Source organism: Lontra canadensis, unplaced genomic scaffold (genome assembly GCF_010015895.1).
Source record: "Lontra canadensis isolate GAN:19392208 unplaced genomic scaffold, GSC_riverotter_1.0 scaffold122, whole genome shotgun sequence".
NCBI lineage: Eukaryota > Metazoa > Chordata > Mammalia > Carnivora > Mustelidae > Lontra > Lontra canadensis.
In genome coordinates this window covers 599,322-622,672 of record NW_022631116.1, presented here as the reverse complement: position 1 = coordinate 622,672, position 23,351 = coordinate 599,322, and the positions used below count along the sequence as shown (strand labels likewise).

Genomic DNA, 23,351 nt, shown 5'->3' with positions numbered 1-23,351 from the left:
CACCTAACCTTCCTTCTGAGACTCCGGTGCCTTCTCTGTGAAGCCTTCCTGACCTCCACAGGTAGAAACAAGCATCCCCTATGCCCTCCTCTGGACGTTGAACCGCCTGTTTCTACTGCAGTACCAACATATTTAATTGTTTTGTTGTACTTACCTGTATGTCCGTCTTGCTCTACTAGCTGGGAGCTGCATCAGGGCAAGGACAGATCTTTCCATCACTAGCAAAAGTCATCAATAAATGTGTGAGGGTCTTTCCGCAAATAACTTTCAGGAAAAGACCAGATAGCATCAGCACTTTCTAACACTTTAATGACGTCTTGTTTTCTGGTCCCAGGTGTATCGAACTTTCTTTCCAACAGGCAGGTAAACGATTTCAACAGCTTCCCCCGCCTCAGTGATTTCAACCTGAGCTACACAGAATAAACAAAATTCTGTACAAGTGAGAACTCGTCCAGTCACATTTTCCTGTCTTTCTAAGGCCACGTCTTCAAGCCTGAATGTTCAACAAGTACTTATGAAAAGGGATTTTTTTTTTTTTTAGTATAACCTCACTTTACTTACCCTAGAGATATTTGCAACAGCTGAGTGAAAGACTTATCGACCTTTGCCCTTCTTGCAAAACAACATGTTGGACCTTGAATCAGGGGCTGCCTAACGGTCCCAGGGTAACTGTGCGCTTCCTTAAATAACCTCTTCTGCCGCTCACTTGCTCCTTCACTCAAGAGAAAGTGAAAATCGTGGCGGGAATCCAGGCTCGGCATCTTCTGTACTTTTACAAGGACTAAGAATCTGGCCTTTAGGTATCTTTATGGTTTAATCCCAATTAGCTTCGGTTAAGAGAGGACAAGGGTAACTTCAGGGGACGGACCCTTACGCACGGAGCTTCGGCAGGCCGCCCGCGGAGATGACGCGCAGCTCTGGTTAACCCTCGTCACTTGGTCTGTCTCACGACAGCAGTGTGGACAAAAGCACGTTCTAGACATCGACCGTACGTGCGCCAAAGGCGATACCAGAATGGCGTTACTCAGATACATTACCAGATTTTTAGTTCGGTGTGCGTTCTCTTTCTTACAAGCTAGCAGGTCAATGTCTTCTAGTCCAAAAGGAGCCTCAGCTGGAATTAAAGCTAAACCTGTACGTTACCTTAATATTTTAAGGTTGCACCATAAATTTTAAGGCATAAGGACACTCTAGATTACAAGTATACATAAATCTTATTAACTACCAAATTTTCCCTTTTGTTTCGTCCTATCTCTATATTCCATCATTCAGATCCTTTAGAATTTCTTTGTTCCCTCCGTGATCATTGCTTCTGGGAGAAATCTGTCATAGGATCTGAAGGAAATGACACAGTGAAATTTTCCTTAAGATTAATCACACAGGTAAGTAATTTCCCCTTCTCGACAAACAATATTTTCTAAAACTTCTTAGAAAATCAGTAAGACAGAACTGGGTGGTCATGAAAATGTGAATTTTTAGAACCTACTTAACCACTTACAACTTTTCAAGGTCTAATCGCTCACCTGAAGCAGTTTGGGGCCGGAAATAGCAACACAAAGAATTCCCCAAAGCTGGTCTGGGTTAAAGAGCATGGGGAGAAGAATCTGCTTCACTGGCCGTCCCAGAAACCCCGAGTCCTGTTCCTGCTCCTTTCAAGTGTCCGGGAGCTCAGCAGGGAATTCAGAACCATCAAAGGTCTCTAACTCTACAGTATGAATATCAAGGCATCAAAATTTATCAGGTATTAAACCTTAAAAGCAGTTTGTCAGGAAGGCAAGGGGAGTGCGTATGAGATAAGGTAACGTACAAGTCTCCAGGGGACAGGCCACACAGTCGGCTTTGAATCCATGTCAGCAGCCCTCAGTCAGCGGGGAGTCCCCCTAATCTAGAGAACGGGGTGGGGGGCAGTCTGCAGTTCGCAGCAGGAAACAGACAGGCTACTGGGATTCAGATGAACAGACTATTGGGAAGGGCAAAACAGTACTGAAGACAGACGAAAAAAAGAAAGAAAGAAAGAAAGAAAGAGAAAGAAAGAAGGAGGGACGCCTGGGTGACTCAGTCGGTTGGGTGTCTGGCTTCTGTTTGGGTCGTGATCCCAGGGTTCTGAGAGCAAGTCCCTCATCGGGCTCCCTGCTCGGTGGGGAGTCTGCTTCTACCTCTCTCTCTGCTTCTGCCTGCCACTCGTGCTCATGCTCTTTCTCTGACAAATAAATATTTAGAAAGAAAGAGAGAGAGAAAGAAAGGAAAGAAGAAAGAAAACAAAAAGGAAAAAAGAGAGAGGTCACGTGGGAAGAAACTCAGCTTGATTTCGTGTTGGAACATGGAGACATCCAGGAAGGGGGCAAGTCTCCGAGTCCCCCAAACCAGGTCAATCACAACACACTACCCAGAGACACAAGCCAACAATCATAACTCCGAAAATCCCAACTGGTATTATTTCCATTATGTCTCAGTTAAACTTCGCTGATTCGTGAACCATTTCTACCAGCACTTCTTCGATTTACCAGAACTGACGACACCATTCCACAGCACCTGCAAAATGGGAGCCGCACTTTCAAATGCGAAGAATTCAAATACAGGTAAATACACACTCGAAAGAACTGTGTGTGTATATTCATACGCACACATACATAATACAGTTTGCAGCAGAACCCAAGTCTCTCAGTCCCCTGGGGAAACACATCTTCCCCTCCCATTCTCTGCCTTGAGACCCTCACTGCAGACAGCGGATGGATAATCAGATTCTGACAGTGTGGGGGATACGGGCTAGACACAGACCACACGTTCACATTAACAGTATTGAGAACAACGTTAACTGAGCACTTAGCTTTCCGAAGGCCAAGTGCTCTAACTCTTCCACTAGGATGACGGATGGCTGTACTACCAGGTCACTAAGACACATTCCCCTTTAGCACTTGGTAGCAAGGATGTCGGCTGTCAGCCTGGTAGAAGGAAGGGGAATAACCCGATTCTGAAGTGGTGCCTGGACCAGGGCATTTCAACTGGGAGGACGCGGTGAACCTGGAAGTCCACCACGGCCAGCGGGTTCTGCTCCCAATTTGACCATTTTCAGACGCGTGATCAGCAGCATCACGAAGCCTCACTTTATTCCTCTGTGACGCTGGAATAAATGCAACCTCACGGAGATGCCGTAAGAAGCAAAATAAATAAGATGAATTAGATAACGGCCCGCTAATGTGGCGTGTAAATGACAAAATACTATCTACAAACACATGTTCACATCACCGTCCTCTCTGCGTCTGCTGGCAAAACTGCACCCAGAGTTATTTTGGATCTGGACACCAGTGCCAGCCAGACTCACTCTACTTAGACGGATCATTCCAGGGAGGGGAATCAAATGCAATTCAGGAACCATTTGGGGTTATATAAATTCAGGAAAAGAGACTTCGCATTTAAAATGTGTTTTCTTTTGGACATTGTTCAGTGATGCTGATCACTTGCCTTATATGAAAAACATATTTCGTGGGAGACTCCTTCCCACGTGTTATTCAAAGACTCTAGACAGATCTGATCTAGTGCAGTAGCTAATTTGAAGCATCTGAGTAAGCCACAAGGCACAGACTTCAGAGACCACTGAACGAATGCGAGTTGTCCATCGGTGAAAACATCAAAGCCAAACAAATCACAACATTCGGAGGAAAAGTGTATTTCTCATACTGATTTTTCTTAACGTAGTATGTTCTATGAATCGCATCACCGGTGTTTGCTAACATCGGTCTTAAGTCTCCTAGAACACGCCACGGAGTTTAATAACCACGTTTGTTCAACGGGGAAGATGAAAGTCAATTCCTATCGCTCAAGGCAGACTGCACAGTCAAAACAAAAGAGACATCACAGAAAGGGAGAATGGAGAAAGACGCATTAGATATTAATCTCACATTCACTGGGAAAACAGAAAAATCTTTATCTGTTTTTCCTTTCAGAGTTTAAAAGGCTATGAATTTTCTGTGGCCCTACCCACCCTATAATTCAGAGCTTTTTATCCAAAGCCCTTCCTTTTTACCTTATTTCAGCCATGAAAAGTCTCTCAACTACTGTCAGTATCAAACAAAGAGACACGTCTCTTCCTGACCTTGCTTCATTCACACCTCTTGATCTCTTTCATTTCCTTTCATAAAAACTCTTCAACATTCCCAGAGACACTAGATCCTAGAGATAACATACCCTTATCAGCTTTACTTTCTAATTATAACCTACCTCGCAGATCTGAAAGTCTACTTAGGTTTTGTGCCTTTCTTGTAATTTTCTCCAAAATAACGTCCCTGAGAACATCAGTGGTTCTTACAGCTAAGTCTAGGGTATGAATTCATTCATCGTTTATTTGATCTTACAAAAAAGCCATTGGTGGAGGGGGTGGGAATCCTATGAACCCAGACTTAAGGAGATGAGCTAATGTAAAATGCTTAGAACGTTACTTGGCATATGGCAAGTACAAAGTGTTAGCTGCGATCGTGGTTATGATGAACACTTCTTGCTACTTTCCCCTGCTTCCCCCATCCATATTGCTTTATTCCCAACATGCCTCCCTTGGAATTTCACCCTACTGGCCTGCTATATGCTTGTGGGGACGAAGTGCTGGGTGTACAGCATAAATAAGTCGCAATCATTGGTCTCAACGTTGAGAGTTCTCCAGGAAAGAGATATAGATGAAGAATTACACAGTGAGGTCACAGGTGCCTATTAACCGTGGTTAGAGAGCAAGAGCTTCAAAGTGCCATCACATGGAGAAGACACACGGAGCTTTCCCAGAGACGGGAACCGTGAGCAACAGGCTGGGGCTCTAAGGACACGGACTGGGACTCCACTGCCAATGGTTGGGCTGCCCACCTAGGGAACCAGCTGCCTGGCCACCAGGGATAACCATGCAAGCAGTACCTGCCGGGGGTACTGTAGAAATGAAACAGATCAGACCCAAAGGAAATCGCCAACATTCTTGAACGACTTACAAACAGAGGAACAGTGGAGGAGAAGAGTCTTTAAGCTCCCTTTTCTGTGTGCTCACGCAGCTCCACAGTTCCGCCCAGCAGTGGATCCTGCCTGTGACTAGGGAAATGCTGAAGGAGAGGTGGGCCTGGAGGCCTGGCCTGCAGCGAGGACACCCCCCACTTGTCCAGTCCGCACACGCGGGAGGACACAAGCCAGAACCCAAGGCCAGACCTTTGAGAACAAAGTTGCTTTTACCACCTCTCGTTTCGAGTGAAAGATTGCAGGCACAGGTGGGCTATGAACAGAGCCCCTATAATTTCTTGTCCAAACTGGAAGAGTGGAGGGGAAAGGGGGGCATTATTAGTAATTGTGCCAGGAACACAAGCATAAACCAGGACATATGGTCGCCGCAGCTATCAGTGGGTAGTCACACACACAAATGTGAGCCGGAGAAGGCCTGAGGCAGAAGTTGGAGCCAGGATCTTGGGTAAAGACCTAAGAGTGAAATCAAAAGGAGAAATCAGTGGTTCTCAATCAGGGGCAACATTGGTCCCCGGGGAACATTTGGCAACGTCTGAAGACATGTTCACTTGTCACAACTCAGGGGTATGCTGCTCATACCAGCCAGTGGGTAAAAACCAGGGATGCCAGGCGACAGTCCCTGAGGCACAGGACAGCCCCTCACTACAAAGTCGGACAACCCACGCTGGCAAGAGCGCCAAGGTTGAGAATCCCTATGTGAAAAATGAAAAGCTCTGCCGGCACAAACATACGAAACGTCTGCACTTCAGAGGAAAACTGCGGAACATATCCAGACCCTACCCGACAAAGAGTTAATAATCCGATCGGCACACATCGGAGGGTACCAGGGAACACAAATGGCTGACAGACATTAAAAGTCCCCCCCAACTCCCAAAACAACTCTACCTCCTAAGTCATCAGAACAACTTGAACTAAAAAGATGCACCTAAGGTTCCCTACAAACCTGGCCCAGACCTCCTAACTTGCAGGGTCAGCGGTAAGCCCTCCACACATGCCATCTGGAAGCATACAGTGATTTAAAACCAAGCACATGCACAAAGAGAAGACCTTCCGGGAAGGAATTTCTCCGCACTTGCAATACATATCTTGTCCGATTTTAACTTTTTAACATTTTTTTTTTAAAAAGATCTCTTCAGAGAGAGAGAGAGAGAGAGAGTGGGGACAGAGGGAGGGTAAGTGAGACTCTCAAGCAGACTCCCAATGCTGAGTGCAGAGCCCAACGTGGGGCTCAATCTCACGACCCTGAGATCACGACCTGAGCCGCCAATCGAGAATCGAACGCTTAACTGACTGAGCCATCCACGTGCCCCTTACCTGTTTATTTTAAAAGCAACATATCTTTTAACACAAGACTTTAGTTAAGGACACATTCAAATATTGAGCTATGAGAATTTTGGCTCAGCATTATTTATGTGGCAAAAATGTAGAAATCCCTAAAACGTCAAATAAGGAGAGACTGATTAAACAAATCACTATATACCTATATACGATCATGTTACAGCGAATATTGACATTGGAAAATGTTTATGATACATTATTTAAAGGAGAAGACATATAGAAGCTATATGTATTATACACATAAATCATTTCTGTGAGAAATTAATATATATGTAGAGATTGTTTGTGTTAAAAAAAAAAAAGCCTACAATAATATAAATGAAAATGTTAACAAGTGAGTCTATCTAGGCGGGGGATATAAGCACCACAAAGCCAGATGTATGCGCTTGTCCTCTGCTGTAACTCTGAAATGCAGAGCAGTGCCTGGTACAAGGGAAATAAAGGGAAATAAAGAATGTTATTGCTATTTTTGCTTATTTATATTTTCTCACTAACCTGCAATGGAAACATTATTTGCATAACACATTTCTTTAAATGTTGCTTTTAAAAAGAATAATTCAGGGGCACCTGGGTGTCTTAATGGGTTACGCGGCTGCCTTTGGCTTCAATAATGAGTCAGGGTCCTGGGATCGAGCCCTGCGTTGGGCCTCCAGCTCAGCGGGGAGTCTGCTTCTCCCTCTCCCTCTGTGTGTTAATAATTTATTTGTTTATATTAATTTGTTAATACTTGTTATTAACAAATAAATATAAACAAATAAATTTAAAAAAAGAACAATAATTCAAAGGCAAAACAGAATGTTTTGCAAATAGAAATGTCAGTAATGCCACCTGCCTCACAGGGTAGTAAGGTTTAAATAATTTCTGTAAATATGCTTCCTAAGCTCTAAAACACTGTACGAATGTCAACAATTTGTTACTTTGTTAAGACCCTCCATTCCAAGTGAAATCAGTCCCATATATGTTTTGGGTGCCAGCCCTCACCTCATCCATGTCTCTTCTACTACCTCGTACTCTGAAAATACTCAGAGGTGAGTGCGGAGGCTTCGGAAGCCCAAAGCTGTGACAACAGATTGAGAAAGTGGGGGCGCGTCCATCAGGAGGAAGAGCAGGTCACCAATGGAATGGACCCTGAAGAAATGTATTTATTGACATCCACTCCTAACCTCTAAAACAGAAAAATCATCTCCATGTAACGTAAGTAAAATAATCACAAATACAGTTTATTATAACAATATCTACTATGTCCAATACTCAATTACGCTGAAAATTTTCTGACAAGTCTTATCTTTTTCAATTTTTTAAATTCATTCCACTTGAATTTACTCAGCTTTTCACTGTGAGTCGCTTGTTTCTTAGATTTGATCAGTCCAAACCATCTATCACATTTTATCTTTCAGTTGCTAAATTTTATGGATGGCTTTCATCCTTTGAAGGCACACCTGCTTTCAGGCCTTGCTATGGTTTCAAATGAGGCATGCGTATATATTACAAAACATGAATGTAATTCCTTCTTACATTTTAATGTTAGTGGTTTCCATGTACATGCATATATATATATATATATATATACACACACACACATACACACACACACACACATATATATATTTATACACTACACTAGTCATTATTTCATAAATCAGAAGCTGAAGCTCATTTTCTCCCCCTAAAACAAACATAGGAATTGTTTCCCAGAGCTTTATTTTTCCTACTTTCACAGAGAGATCACAGAAGTAGGGTCCAAAGAAGCAGCACTCAGAGCTAAGAAGAGCTAAAAGAAGTATTTAAAAAAAAAAAAAAGAAATGTTATTCAAATCCTTTTATAAATGCAGACAGAAAGAAAATTTTTTTCCCATAGAACTCAGAAGCTGAAAAACTTTTATCGATACCAACCACATATAGGCATTTTTTAAGTTGGATGTCGGCTCCCTAAAAAAATGGGAAGCTCTTGCCTTCACCAACGACTATTTCTTTATCTAACTGCTATTCAAAACTCAGTTAAAGGTTTGCTGTCCGGTGCTCTTTGTTTTGCTTACACTAATTAAAGGCCCTAATGAAAATGTTCTTGCCTTCCTTTAATTTTATGTAACTGCTTCATAATACTAGAACTAAAATCCTTCCAACAAAATTGAGAAAATACTGTAATTTGGGAAGGTTACTGATAGCATAATAACAGTGGGATTCAACAATGACGGTGATCATTAAGATGTTTTAGTATTGTGATGTTTCCAAAGGGACCTGGAGCCCAGGGCGAGTGGAAGGAGGCGATGTGAGGTACCCGAGAAGATGAAGAAGTTAAGGGCCCATGTGACTGAAGACGCCTGGGGAGGACAAGTGACTGTGGTGGAGGACGTGGAAGTGTTCCAGAGGAAGAAAGAACAGGAGAGCTGCGTGAGCGCAGGACGGGGCTAGGGAGCCAGCCTAAGAAGGAAATGCTAACAGAAGAGGCAGACAATGTGATGTGTCGGTTCCAGAAAGAATCCCATCCCATAGTCTGGTTCTTCTCAGCAGTTTGAGACAGACACACCCTAGGTCACCCTAAGTCAGCAAATACACTTCCTACTGATGATAAAACAAAGCAGCCAAACGCATTTAAACTTTATTTTTAAAAAAGATTTTATTTATTTATTTGACAGACGGAGATCCCAAGTAGGCAGAGAAGCAGGCAGAGAGAGGGGCGGAAGCAGGCTCCCCGCTGAGCAGAGAGCCTGATGTGGGCCTTGATCCCAGGAACCTGAGACCATGAACCGAGTTGAAGGCAGAGGCTTAACCCACTGAGCCGCCCAGGCGCCCCTAAACTTTTAAAATTTCTAACACCTTAGCTTATGTTCAGTTTCTGGAAATTTCTGCCTAAATGTAATTCATTCTGTGTTTTTCTCTGTAGATATTTTCTTGCTAGTGACAGACTTTTATTCCATGATAAAATCTTGAACTACCTTTTTTTTAAAGGGTGGGGGATGGAAGGGGGAGGGCAGCTCAAACTCAAGGCAACTCTATTATTTTTTGTACTGTTTGGGGATTTCTGAGCCATTTGGTGCTTATGAGTTAGTTGCTGCTATTTTTCTAAATGTCTGTAATTTTACTTTAAATTTGTATTTAAATCTATTTAATTTAAGCAGGAGACAGCAGTTAATATCTCAAGGATAAGTACAGCTCTTCAATAGAAAAAAGGGGCCTGAAAGCTAAAATGTGTTTCTGGCTTACTCTTATGACCTAAATTTATAACTAAATAAAAGTAGTAATTTTAAAAATGTTTTGAAAAATAGACCCGAAATAGCAACACAAATCCACTTTGCTTGTATTGCTTTCTATTCAAAATTTCATTAAAAACATGTTCACTGTGAAGCCAGGATTCTTCTCTTGGCCAAGCAACAAGGGAGGGGAGCAGAAGGAAGAACAGCTTGGAAGAACCACACCGTGGTTTACGAGCTGGGACGGTAGGTTTGGAGTGTGGCAGGATGGGTTGTATCGCCCTGTAAGACTGTCTGGACATTAAAAATAGTAACAAACACGGTAACAAAAAAAATAAACCTTATTTGAAATAGATGGATCCCTCCCCAAACGGCTGATAACACACTGTGAAAGCAGAATGATCCGAGGAATCATCAAATTAAAATTCTCACATTTTACAGAATACCAAATGATATCATCCGCTCGGCCACGCTGTTTTCCTGCTCGTAAGCTGAATTCCTGTTTTAAAACTGGGCCAACTCCTCCTGGGTGTTCTGGTGATGGAAAAGACTTTCCCTAAGTTTTAGCCAAGACTTCTTCACTCTGGTATCCGATGACAAAGGATACGTGGGGGAACACAGCACAGTGACCAGGCTTAGTGGGGGGTAGGGAAGAACTAATTGATAGAAAATTATTTTGATGTGTAAAATAAAAGGGGGACAAAAGGATGCATTAAAAATAATATGCTCATTAATTTTTTAATATATTCTGTGATTCTATACACCACTTTTACTGAATATTGAATTACTGATTTTTTAAAAAGCTGGATATCCTTGTTTAAAATACATTGTTGGGGCACCTGTGTGGCACAGTCGACTGAGCATCTGGCTCTTGGTTCCGACTCAGGTCATGATCTCAGAGTCGTTCGATCAAACTCTGTATCGGGCTCCACGCTCAGCGGGAAGTCTGCTTGGGATTCTCTCTCTCCCTCTGCCCGCCCCTGCCCCGAAAGAAATAAATCAATCTTAAAAAAAAAAGTACACTTTTGTGTATGTAAACAAGTGCTAACAAATCAAACCAAAGAAAGAAGAACACAGAAAATGATAAGCTCAGGGGAATGTGCCGGAAACGGATGAGAACAGAAAGTCAGGTGGCTCTGAAATGCTTCTAACCCAGGGACTCCTGTCAGTTAAAGCAAATACACCACTGCTCTCTCCCCCAAAAACATTCACTTTAAGAGATGAGACAGATCAGCTCTGTCCCCCAGAGACCTCTCCAGGAGATGCAGTGTCCCAAGTTCCTGGAACCTCTCCATTTGCATATGTGGTTTGGAGAAGTCTTTTTAAAAAAAATGTGATAATATTACCATCTAGGAAAAAGCAATGATATCATGATCGAGCTGAAAAGTGACCCACTGACCTGATTGATGGAGTTGGCAGCACAAGACGCAAGGCCTGTGCCCAGAGAAGTAAGCAGGAAGCAGGACCAGTCAAAAGGTCCTGGGGCCAGCGCAAATCCGGCTGAAGTGGTACTGACGACCAGAGCTGCAAGACAGAAACAGAGCAGACATCTCATCACCAAAGCCCGCTCCAGACCATAAATGCCAAAAACCAAGCCCTCTTCCTTACAAGCCAATCCATTTTGGCAGTGACACAGACTACAGGCTAATCCTCTATCATTATAAACAATTAAAAATTTTTTTTCTGATTATCAAAATTATATGTGTTCATGATAGAAAAGTGCTAATTTTCCTTTAGTGCCATTATACTCAAGAGTAAAAAAAAAAATGTTCCAGATCCAATCATTCACTTATTCATTCAACAAACATTTACTGAATACCGAATTCGTCATCAGTACTGTGCTGGGCATCAGGCGGTTTATGGGACAAAGGTATGTAACGGCTCCTTCCTGCTCTCAGGCACTTTGTTTGACGGGGAAATGACAGTCATACATCAGTAATTCTAATACAGGGCAGCATATAGTAAGTGTCCCAATTCTGTGACAATTCCAGACCATCTGAGCAGAGGCTCACCTATAAAAGAGGTGGTTCTGGGGTCCAGATTACGGTTAGATGATGAACAGAGGGAGATAATAATCCTACAGCCACCAGTGAGAACAGAGAGACAAAAGCAAAGCCATGTAATTCAGGCATCCATCAACACTGCTCCCTCCCTGAGGGCCTGGTCCTTCTTTCCCGGGGGCGTTGACAGAAGCTGATGGACCCAGAAAGTGTCTAGGGGTGGTACGATACAGGGCTGTAGAAATTCACTGGGAAAAGATCACCAGTGGTGGGCTGACTGGAGAAGACTTCAAGAAGATGGCACTGAAGCTGGACCTGCAGGAGGGAGGTAAGAAAAGGAGGAGAATGGTAGGATGGTAGGACATCAAGGGTGGTTGGACAGTTCCAAGAACAGGCACCGGGGCAAGAGAGACCAGTGTCAGGAGTCTAAAGTAATCTGACGCCATCGGCCAGGATTTCAGACCAAACACGTAGGAAGCACTACTGAGTCCCTCAACTCTTGCCCTGCTCGACCTCCCGTCAACTGTGAGTACTGTTGGTTTCAAACCCACCTCTACTGCCACCATCAGGCCCACTGACTCACAGTCTGGGGTGGTTCTGCCCCTGGGGATCTTCGGTAATGTCTGGAGACATACTTGGTTGTCACACTGGAGGTGGGCAGACACTGGCCGGGGATGACTCTGACATCCTCTGGCACAAAGGACAGACCCCCACAACAAAGAATTCTCTGGCTCAAAATGTCAATAGGGCTGAGGCTGAGAAACATGTCATCTAGTCCAAGCTATTATCTTGTCTGGACAACGGCAAGAGCTTGTCCTCTAAGTGGTCTCCTTGCTTCCACCTTGCCCCTCTCTCCCAAATAGTATTTTATTTTTTAGATTTCGTTTATCTATTTGTCAGAGAGAGAGACAGCACAAGCAGGGGGAGCAGCAGGCAGAGGCAGAGGGAGAAGCAGACTCCCTGCTGAGTAGGGAGCCTGATGCAGGGCTCGATCCCAGGACCCTGGGACCATGACCTGAGCCAAAGGCAGACACTTAGCAGACCGAACCACCCACGCATTCACCAAGTGATATTTTAAAAATATAAGCCAATCATATCACTCTGCTTCAAAAGTCCTTGACACTACACCTGGACTAAAAGGCAAACTCTTTCTTCTGCCGCGTGGATGCATCTTGTACCTCTCTCTAGTCTATGCACTGTTCTCTATTGGGAGGGCCTTCTGCTCTATAAGCAGGCCAGGCTTTCTTGTCTGTGGATTCTTGTCCCCTTCCATAGCTTTCAGATCTTATCTCAAATAGGACTTCTTTTTTTCTTTTGAGAGAGAGAGTGAGCACAGGAGTGGGGGTGGGGGGATGGGCGTAGGGGAGGGAGACAAGGGTGCGGACAGGGAGAGGTAGAGGGAGAGGGAGAAACCCAAGCATGCTCCACGCTCAGCACCAAGCCCGAAGTGGGGCTTGATCTCACACCCCTGAGATCAGGACCTGAGCTGAAATGAAGAATCAGACGCTTAACCGACTGAGCCACCCAGGTGCCCCTCAAATATGACTTCTTAGGGAGGCCCTCCCCAGATACTCCTTCGGGCAGGAGCAGACTGCGTGGTTCACCACTAGATTTTTAGGGCTACCATTATGCCAGGTCCAGAGGAAGGGGGTAGGAAGAGGGGTGGCTGCCAGACGGCAGAGTCTCGAGCTGGGTAGTTTGCATGTTGTCTGGTTGGCAGGAGAGTCACTGCCAGCCCAAGGCAAGGATGTGCCCTATCCCTGGAAGGTCAGCCTAGAAGCAGTGGACACTGGAGAAACAACTGGAAAGGCTTTACCGTTAACCCCCTCGGACTACAGGTAGTAAAAGGGGACTCAAATAGACATAAGGGATATTCTGATCGGGTCACTTATTAGGACTTGGTAACTGCGAGCAGGAGACAGACAAAACGAAATAACCACCAAAAAGGAGGAAAGGTAAAGTGCCGAACCCTGGTGACCTGGAGAAGGAGTGTGACATTAACAGAAAGAAGTCCGTCCAGGGAAAAGTGACAGAGCTGGCCGGTCTTAGGAAAATGTGCTGCTTTTGAAGAACCACAGGATATCCATGTAAAAATGTACAGCAATAGGACGGAAGATGAAACTGGAGGTCAGGAAAGGGACCGGGGAGTCAGGAGAGAGAGCAAGGCTCTCGAGTCACTCGCTCAGAGACCATGGCTGGGCCTGAAGGAACAGATGAGATCAATCAACGAGGTGTGGTGGAAAAAAGTGTATAAAAATGTCAGAACGTCAGGGTGCCTGGCTGGCTCGGCTGGTTCAGTGTCTGACTCTTGATTTCCATTCAGGCTCTGATCTTAGTTAGGGTCGTGAGACAGAGCCCCCGTCGGGCTCTGTGCTCACTGGGGAGTCTGCTTGAGTTTCTTTCCTTCTCCCCTCCCCCAGCTTGTTTGCTCTCTCTCTCTCTCTCTCTCTCTCTCTAATAAATAATGAAAATCTTTTTAAAAAACATCACAACCTCACAGATGGGGGAAAAGGAAACAGTGTCAGACACAAAGAGCATTATGAGACACGAACCAGGAGGAAGAGGTGTAGTGGAGGGACCAGAGGCCATCACTGCTGACATTAACAAGAAAGGGTCGGGAAACTGGCAGCTCCACCCAATGGTCAGGAATTGGTTGGCACGCCCTTCTACCTAGTCTCAGCAGCAGCACACAGAAACTCTGTTGTTTTACCATATGGACAAGCCCCTAAGGCCTAGACAGGGCACAGGTTTCTTGGCATTTCTGTATTTCTTTGATGGGGCTCAATGACAAGGTACAAAGGTGACTTGGGTACACATGTGTAGGTGGTCACCTGAACGTGTCCTTTGGCCAACAGGTCCCTCCTTTAACGACGTCGTCCCCAAATGTGGTGTGTATCCACACCTCCTGGGAGATCTCCCTCCAGCACAGAGGACAGAGGCACCGTGTAAAGCAGGTAGCAGGGAAAGTACAGGAACGAGCACGTGGGTTTGGATAAAAGGTTCCAGAGAGACAAGTGGAAGATTAGGCGCTGAAGGCAAACAGGAGAAAAGAGGCTGGCTTGGGCCAGAAAGCGTGCACTGCTCTGGTCCACGTATAGTACCACGAGCAGAAGTACAGTAATTTCACCCAAGTGCAGACTAGAGGACAGCCACATGGAGCCTCACACCCAGAAGAAAATACCACGTGACCCCAGGCTCGCACATAGCCGTCGCAGGCACAAGGAAAGGACATTTCACCCATGAGTGGTGGGGAAAGAACGGCCCCTCACTTCACGGCCCACTGAGCCATCCCTGTATCTATGTAATGATTCCTAAGGAAAGCACCTATTTCAGAGCAAACAAAACTCCTTTTAGAATACGCAGAACAGCTCCCCTCTGGGAAGAGGCTTTTTCAATCTTTATAGATAGAAGCCATCACCAGTCACCAAGCCTCGTAGACAGGTCGGTGACCCAGAATGAGTCATCTTGCTTTCTGCGCAACTCAAGAGCTCTCCAGAGAGGTCAGGCAACTCCTCACATGTCACCGTGTGTGGTGACAAGCCAGGACTGGAAGAAAAGTCTGTTAATACCCGGGCTACTTCTCAACTGAACCACCAGGAAGACAGGTTGATGGTATTCCTGGCAGAACTGGAAGGAAAGGAGAAAGCAGGGCTTTCCCTCTCAAAATGAACTGAGTAAATTGTTTCCACCCATGGAGCCAATCAGTTGAAATAATTCCTTTTTCTTTCTTTCCTTTTTTTTTTTTTTTACTTTTTAAACTTATTTGAGAGAGGGAGAGGGAGAGTGCAGCAGGGAAGGGCAAGGCAGAGGGAGAGAGAGCATCTCAAGCAGATTCCCAGCTAAGCGCGGAGCCCGATTCAGGGCTCGATCTCACGACCCTGAGATCCTGACTTGAGCTGAGATCAAGGGTCAGATGCTTCACCGACTGAGCCACCCAGGGCCCCTAAAATAATGCCTGACTCTATGTTAAAGCTTTGAACTTAAGCCCAAAGTAGACTATTTATAAACAACAATGATAGTTAAGAGCACAGAAAATAAACAGTAACGTTTTCAGTATGTAATTAGTAAATTCCAGAGTCCCCAAAATAACTTTAGCTATCTCTCAATATCCACATCTACATTTTGTACTGTGTTTTATAAACAATTAAGAAGAAAGAGCTAAATCCACTGTAGTGGGTATGACCGTATCTCATAATCACTAAACTGTCAAAAATAAAAATGCCGTGAGAAGAACGTTCACTTTGTTAAGAACCAGAAAGGGAGTGTAGCTACATGAAAATAGAACTATTAATTCAGAGGAGAAAGTATCTTGTTTTTCTTTTTATTTGCCCCAGAGTTTGACTGAGGAATGAACAATACAGAAAGCACAACAGATTTTGACTAATGGGTCAACTCCTAAGTTGAAAAGAGACAGAAGGTGGTTTGCCAAAAAACTGACAGAGGGAAAGGACTGTTTTAGTAAGATCTAACAATTGACGCGGTTTACAAAATGGAAAGACTGCCTAATTTAAAACTGCACACATTGTAATGTCCACGAAAAACTGATTGGGATTATTATTATAATTATTATTATTGAGGAGGAAATCTGCATTTTGTAACACGTTTCTTAAAAAACATCAAACTCTAACAAAGAATGCATTTATACTTACTTCATCAAGGCAATTAATTTAAAGAAAGAGGAAGGCAGAAAGGATTGATACACTGAATAAGTAAAATTGACCAAAGCAATATTCTCACACAACTGTAATTAAAGTTTTCATTGATTTCCTGGGATTCATTATGTGGAATCATTCTGCAACACCAGGATCTCATTAAAAGTGAGTGTAATATATTCTTTCATTAATAACACTTGAAATTATATTTTATTTGGTAATCTCATATTCTGTCCCTTTACATGTAAACATAAAATCAATGCTCCCAATGAGGCGTGACCCACCCAACAGAAGCCCAGAGCGGGGCACTGGACGGCAAGCCTTGGGATGGCTCTGGAAGGAAGTCAAGGAGGAACCCTGCCCCACCACCATTCCTGCCAGTGAACCAACCACAAGCACCCCATGCAAAGACCTCGGCAGTGGTCTGGGAAGGTGCTTAGGATATAGGCAGTCCTAACTATTCTGCCCAAGCTCAGCTCAGCGGCAACCCCACCCATCTCTTCCGAACCACAAGGCCTGTCCTAGGACCCAACAGGGCCTCCTTCTTCCAGAGCCTATCATTCACGAGGTTGACAAATATGTTCTCTTGTCTGCCTGCCTTCTCCAGAGAGAAATTCTTACTTACGTTCTGTATAACATATATTTATTCTGACACAGTCACGAGTACGCCTGCCCCACCAGGCTGGAAGAAAGCAAAAGCCCCTGATGGAAACTGCCTAGGAGTTCTGCCCGAAGGCTCTGGCACAGGATGTAAGTGGTTATAGCAAGGAGCTAACTTCAAGAATAATACAACCTTAAATTAAGGTCAAAGGGAACTTTGGGTAACTGGCATTAATCTCTGTCCTGATCTCAGAGCCCCAGGACTACCTATCAGATGGATGCTATCTCCAAATCTGGGGATGGGAAGTTGTACCCCCGTTTGGTACAGAAGAGCTCTAGCTGTTGGACAGTTCTCTTCAGACCGAGTCAAATCTGCTTCCTTGAAAAATACCTCCCTGTTGTTTTTCTCTCCTCGAGCGACACCGAAAAGATCCCTCTTTCAGCACAATCTTTCAATCACCCAAATGCAATGATCCCACCATCTTGGTTTCCCCAAGCTAAGTGTCCCTAGGGACCAACAACCCTTGACTTCTGCATTCCTGTCCACGCCATGTGACACATTTAAGAGACACACTTGTGTTTCATGGTAGCAAAACCACTCAGCACAATGTCCACCAGCAAGTGAGGACTTAGTGAGTGGCGCTCTTAGTAATTCTCGAAATGTGGTTTCTAGAATTCTAGGTGAAATATGTCTCTGGCCACTAAGCTTAGACTTCAAAGGGATGCCTTAAGGAACTTCTAGAGACAACAAAGCATTGCCTACAAGCTCTGTGTGCCTCTATGTTGTGAGCCCGGTTACTTCTCTGTGGCTCTAGGGGAGTGACCGGAGACCAGTCCTTTCATCAATGTGGATTAAAAATGATAACGGTAAAAAAACTTATGTTTGTGAAGCACTTTACAGTGCCAAACTGCTTGTATTTAAACCTCGGAAACATGGCACTTCCAAAAAAAATAAATAAATAAATAAGAAAAAGAGGGTGTGGAAACTCAGGAACATGGGAAGAAATGAGAACTTTCACTTTAATTATTTTAAAACACACTTTATGAACACAGTGCATTGGTATAAGAGCATATGAATTTCATTTACAAATAACTCTTCATTTTTCTGCCATACGTGACATTTATACACAATGGTATACACATTATAAATATACGTACGTGCACAACAGAAAGAAAGAAAAAAGAAAAGAGAAGAGAAATGGAAAGGAAAGAAAAAGAAAAAGAAAAAAGGAAAGAAGGAAGAGAATGAGAGAGAGGGAGGGAGGGAGGGAGGGAGGTATTTTTTAAAGGCTCAATTCTCTAAGAACTATTGTTCTCTGAGCATAAGCATAATGAAGGCACTTTATTTCCCAAGATCATTAGTTAAAAATAACTACAAGGATGGTATTAGAAAATTGGTCAGCTACAAACTGATTTTATCTCTGTCTTTTAAAATAATCACTTTTTTTTTTTTTAAAAGCATGGGCTCCTAAAGAATTAAGTGAAAAACAAAATTCCAATAAATCAATTTGGATAATTATCAACTCTGATAAAAGATTTAGTCAAAAGATTAAAACCCCCGGCTAAATGAGAGTTTGAGATTCTCTATAGATTTCAAATTATCCTTGTGATCTATTATATCTCATTATCCCTGAAAGCAGATACCGTGCAACACTGGGATCCAAATCCTACAAACCTGAGACATATTCTCTATAAACTTCTTGCACGTAACAAAGCTGACAAGAACAGGCAGTTAATGAACATGTGTGGTTTTGCTCCTGTGTGTGTCCAAGCAATGGAATCAGTTTTGTTAGCTGATCCCAAGGTTCAAAAGGATGTAACTTAATTAAGAGGCAGGAATTAAGTCTTTTCTGATTTTAAAATGAGCGTGTAGTTTTTACTTAATAGCTGTAGTGAAGATTTCCTCCTCTCTCTTCATTTCTATTTACAGCTTAAGCTTCAAATGGTTCAATGTCTAATGTAAATGAATTTTTTAGGCTTCCTGGCTTGGCAGCCTCAGCGAACCTCTTGACACAGTGCTCTCACCAACCCACCTATCAAAGAAGGTGGTAATTCTTCTGCTTACTGCTAAATTCAGATGAAAAGTCAGGGGATGAGAGACACGGTATTCTTTTGCCCAGCCACATTAAAGGGTATCAATCAGGGGTAACTGATTACAAACCATAACCACTTCTGGTTAAAAGATAAGACTTTTTATAGAAATTTTTAATAACACAGCTGCGAAGGTTAAGAACTTACGGGGCCTTCCTGTTTCCCTCTTTCTTCCCATTTAGTTAACAACCAAAGCTGATCCAAAAAATCCTAGGACCAAATTAAAACTCATACTTCAAATTGATTGAGCAATACTGTTACCAAAATGAAACATTTATGTGTGGTCCCCAAGGCAATTCACCAGGAAGCATTTGGTTTGCATTTCTAGTCAGCATTCAGAAAAGGGAAATGAAATATCTATCAGGTCTGTTTAAATAAATACATAAATAAAACTGTTTATATCTAAGTTAATAATGCAACACTGAATGAGATCCCACGACTGTTCTTTCAATTAGTTTTTCCTTGAACCCTCTAAGCTTTTCTACTTTGTCATCCTATGTTGGGGTTTTCCTCCCTTTTCCAATAAAGAACTATTTCTTCTTACTATACTTAATAAACAACACTTTACAGTGTTTGTGATTAATTGGAAAACTTTTCCATATAACAGATGCATATTAAACTTTTAAGAAGTAAAACCATGTCTTTTGAAATAAGAGTTTGGCAAGAAGGGACGGTTAGTTGAGCTTTTTCTCAGTTTCACCTCAATACTATTGAAGTGTCACTATCCAGACAGCAGCTGTTTTACGATAAACCTTTCAAATAAAGAATTAAGATTATTGCTCATTTAAAGTACCGTTTGGATTTTGACAGGATTTAGTGTTTAATCCACATTTGAATGTTTTTTTTTTGCTACACACGTAGCAGGGCAATAAAATGGGCTTGCTTGTTCACTTTGTATTGGGACCCAAATGCACAGACATACCTCTATTAATGCATCGTGATCGTCTTTTGCATGGAAAATTTTCGTTTACCCCTAGTGATTTAGTTACGCAATTATGCCGGCTACGTCATTATTCTAGGCGTTCAAGACAACTTTTTAGCATAAAGACTCTTTTAGAAATACTTTTTTTTTTAAGATTTTATTTATTTATTTAACAGACAGAAATCACAAGTAGGCAGAAGTAGACAGAGAGAGAGAGGAAGGGAAGCAGGCTCCCTGCTGAGCAGAGAGCCCGATGAGGGGCTCGATTCCAGGACCCTGAGACCATGACCTGAGCCAAAGGCAGAGGCTTAACCCACTGAGCCACCCAGGCGCCCCTAGAAATACTTTTAAGATAATCAACAAATGGAAGATTCTCTTAATGATGTGGCTGACCCTCTAAGGGAAAGTGACTTTGCCAGCTCTCACAGATGGCTCATTGACAATCTTTACGGTAACTACCTATCTGAAGAACAAAACAACAACAAAAAAATGGTCTCTTAGTTGGGGACTAGATTAAAGCAAAGTTGAGTCTTCGAGGGCCTCTCTGAGCTTCCAAGCTTTCATAAGTTCCATGAACTTTCTGGGTAACACAGGAGGGCTATCTTCCATCCCCAGAGTTATGCTGTGTACAAAATAAGGTAGCCGGTTAAAAACTCCAGTAGAGAATGGCAACAGGGGAAAGCGACAAAGTAAAAAGCAGGCACAGGGATGAAAAAGCACAGCAGCCTGAAGTCACCTGTCCAGGTACAGTAGTTTCCAGGCACCACAGCATTCAACTACTCCAGTAAAGTAACTGATTATTTGTAATTAAAAGGCTAAACTGTTCAAAATTCTGCAGATGGTGGCAACAACAGCAACAAAAAATCCCAAGGTGTAAATACAGATAAAAATGCACCCTTATGGGGCGCCTGGGTGGCTCAGTGGGTTAAGCCTCTGCGTTCGGCTCAGGTCATGATCTTGGGGTCCTGGGATGGAGCCCCATCTTTTCCCTCTGCCTCGACCCCTCCCACCTGCTCCTGCTCTCTCTCACTCTCTCTCTCTGTCCCTCTCATACAAATAAATAAACATCTTTTTTTTTTAAATGCACCCTGTATTTTCTTACAAAATACCGATATGCCCTTTTCATTTTTTGTCTCCAAATTCACCACCCCCACCGTTCTGATGATATTAAAACAAAGCTGCTGAGCAAAAACTTTTTCTAGCACTGAAAGTAGTAACCTTGTCCTATTCTCTTAAAACTCGCTTGTTTCCTTCCTTGGGCTCAATAAAGGACACGCAGCATACTTTGCTCTGAATCGGAAACCAAGCTCTTGCTGATACCCCAAAGCGAGAGAGAACTAGGCACCGGGCCAGTCTGACTAGCAGGGTTGAGAAGCAAGCATCTGGGCCTCCCTGGGGATTCAGATGACACACCATCCATGGAGGATGGCGCTGTCTACACAGGTGGGAGGTGGCAGGGGAAAGGAACTGGGTCCAGGGGAGAAAAGGCAAGGACAGGTGCAAATTCAGAGATACTGCATTGGCAGGAAGACTTGGGGCTCCCAGTCGATGAGAACTAAACCTGCGTGTTAGTTTGAAATGGGAATCGAGGTAGTTCACTCACAGCGAAGGGTGAAGAGTGGGTCAGGGAGAGGAGGGTGAGTACATGCTCCAGAGAAGGAGAGTTTGTTAAAGCATGATCTGACCTCCCCACTCCCCCAGTCCCAACCCAGCCTGAAGGCGTTTATGGAGACCAGAACCAGCACTCCAAGGCTCTCCAGGGCACATGAAGGCAGGCTCTCTAGGCAGATGGTGCACTTGGGGGAGAAGCAAATAGAGCCAGATGCCAAAGCCCTTGGCGCCTGTGGGGGTGCAGCTCAGAAGTCTGGGGAGGAGAGCTGCATGGCCCTACCAGGCTCATACCCGCCAGAAGGCTCTAGTCTAGCTCTGCTCTGTGCCACGGTCCCCGCCCCACAGCTCCTCACTATCACAAAGGACAGGTCTCCAGATGTGCACGTGATGGTCAAGATAACAGGGAAAAGCTGCGGACACAGCAGCGGGCATGCACTGCCACCAATGGGAAAGTCAGCATTGAGCAGGCGACCCAGCCTTCGGACAAGGTGCGCGTGCTGGTGGTGGTCCCCAGGAGCACTACCGGGTGGCATAGGGTTTTCTTGGGGAAACTGGATGATGGAGAGGCAGGCAGCCCTGCGTCTTCTTCCTGGAAGGGGATGACTGCATATTCAGACAGCCCAGCGGGTGCTGGGGGGACACAGACAACTTGGCTGCCGGCAGTTGATGGGCTGGATTTTACATGTTTCACTTCTCTAAGAATTATGCCAGACCTGACAACCTCCCTTGCAGCTGGAGGTAGCCACTTGGTATAGTACTGGCCAGTGAGACCTAAGGGGAAGTTCCATCAGGAGCTTTCCTTCCCAAATAAAAACGCAAAGTCTTGTAAGGAGGTTTCTGTCTTGCCACAAAGTCCCTCTTCTTCATTCTTTGGAGTACATGGAGTACAGCATGACCACGGAGGGGCAGCAGCCATTCTGGGGTCTTGAGGACAAGAGCCAAAGCAAATAATGGAGCCAAAAAGAGGAGCCAGGTAAGCTGACAATATCCTTTAGCACTAGCTCTAGACTCATCATTTCACACTCCTCTAAGCCAGAGAAAAATAAACCCTTGACTTAAGTCACTGTTCAAGTTTTTAGTTACATGCAGCCCATTCTCAACCTTATTTTTTTTCCTGTTTCTCTTCTTTAAATTTGTTGATATATTTTTAAAAAGATCTTATTTATTTATTTAAGAGAGAGGGAGAGGGAGAAGCAGACTCCCCACTGAGCAAGGAGCCCAACTCAGGGCTCGGTCCCCCAACCCTGAGATCATGACCCAAGCAGAAACCAAAGGCTAATGCTCAATGACTGAGCCACCCAGGCGCCCAAATTTGTCAATATTTTTTGAGAATGATTATCATCCTCATGAAATTCATCTTGACATTCCTCTGGCATTTACCATAGCATCTTATACTTAAAATCAATTTAATGAACATTGAACCGATATAAAATAATCATCAGAAAACAGAATAGCCCAGATACATATATTTTTCTCTAACTTAGAACATTGGCTAATGTATCTTCACGGCCCGCCCCTACCAGAAACCAATAAAATGAGTGAGTAAAACTAAAAACCAGAGAAAAAGCTGCATCAGCAGTAAACTAGGCAGAGAGGATATACTAAAACCCTCAAGAAATTATTTGTTAACTAGAGCACAGAGGAAACTCAATTGAAGACAGCTGCTGAGAAATGACTTGCTACTTTCATTTTTTGACTGGCAAAAAATTAGAGTGCCTAAGTACCAACTAAGAAGGAAATAGAAAAATACGGGAAAGGAGGGCTGTCTGACGGTATCCATAGTTTCTTCCTAACATGGAGAGGTGGGAGCCAGGGGCAGAGGCCAGGGAGGACCACGGGCAGAATGGGCCCACTCTATGAAAAGTCCCTTCCGCACCCCAGCAGGAGTATTTATAGAGGCAGAGAAAAGTGGTCACACCAAAAAGAAAGCAGGGTCCTGCCTTGACATCCTTCTCCC

General features: G+C 43.8%; 1 protein-coding gene across 1 annotated transcript in view; it reads right to left on the bottom strand.

The window, feature by feature from the left end:
- The window catches only part of LOC116857273 (protoheme IX farnesyltransferase, mitochondrial), a 128,216-nt gene that overhangs the window by 86,470 nt on the left and 18,395 nt on the right, over positions 1 to 23,351 (bottom strand). The window contains exon 4 of the mRNA XM_032841218.1: positions 10,918 to 11,042. Coding sequence (XP_032697109.1) covers positions 10,918 to 11,042 — 125 coding nt within the window. The remainder of the gene's footprint in view (positions 1 to 10,917; positions 11,043 to 23,351) is intronic.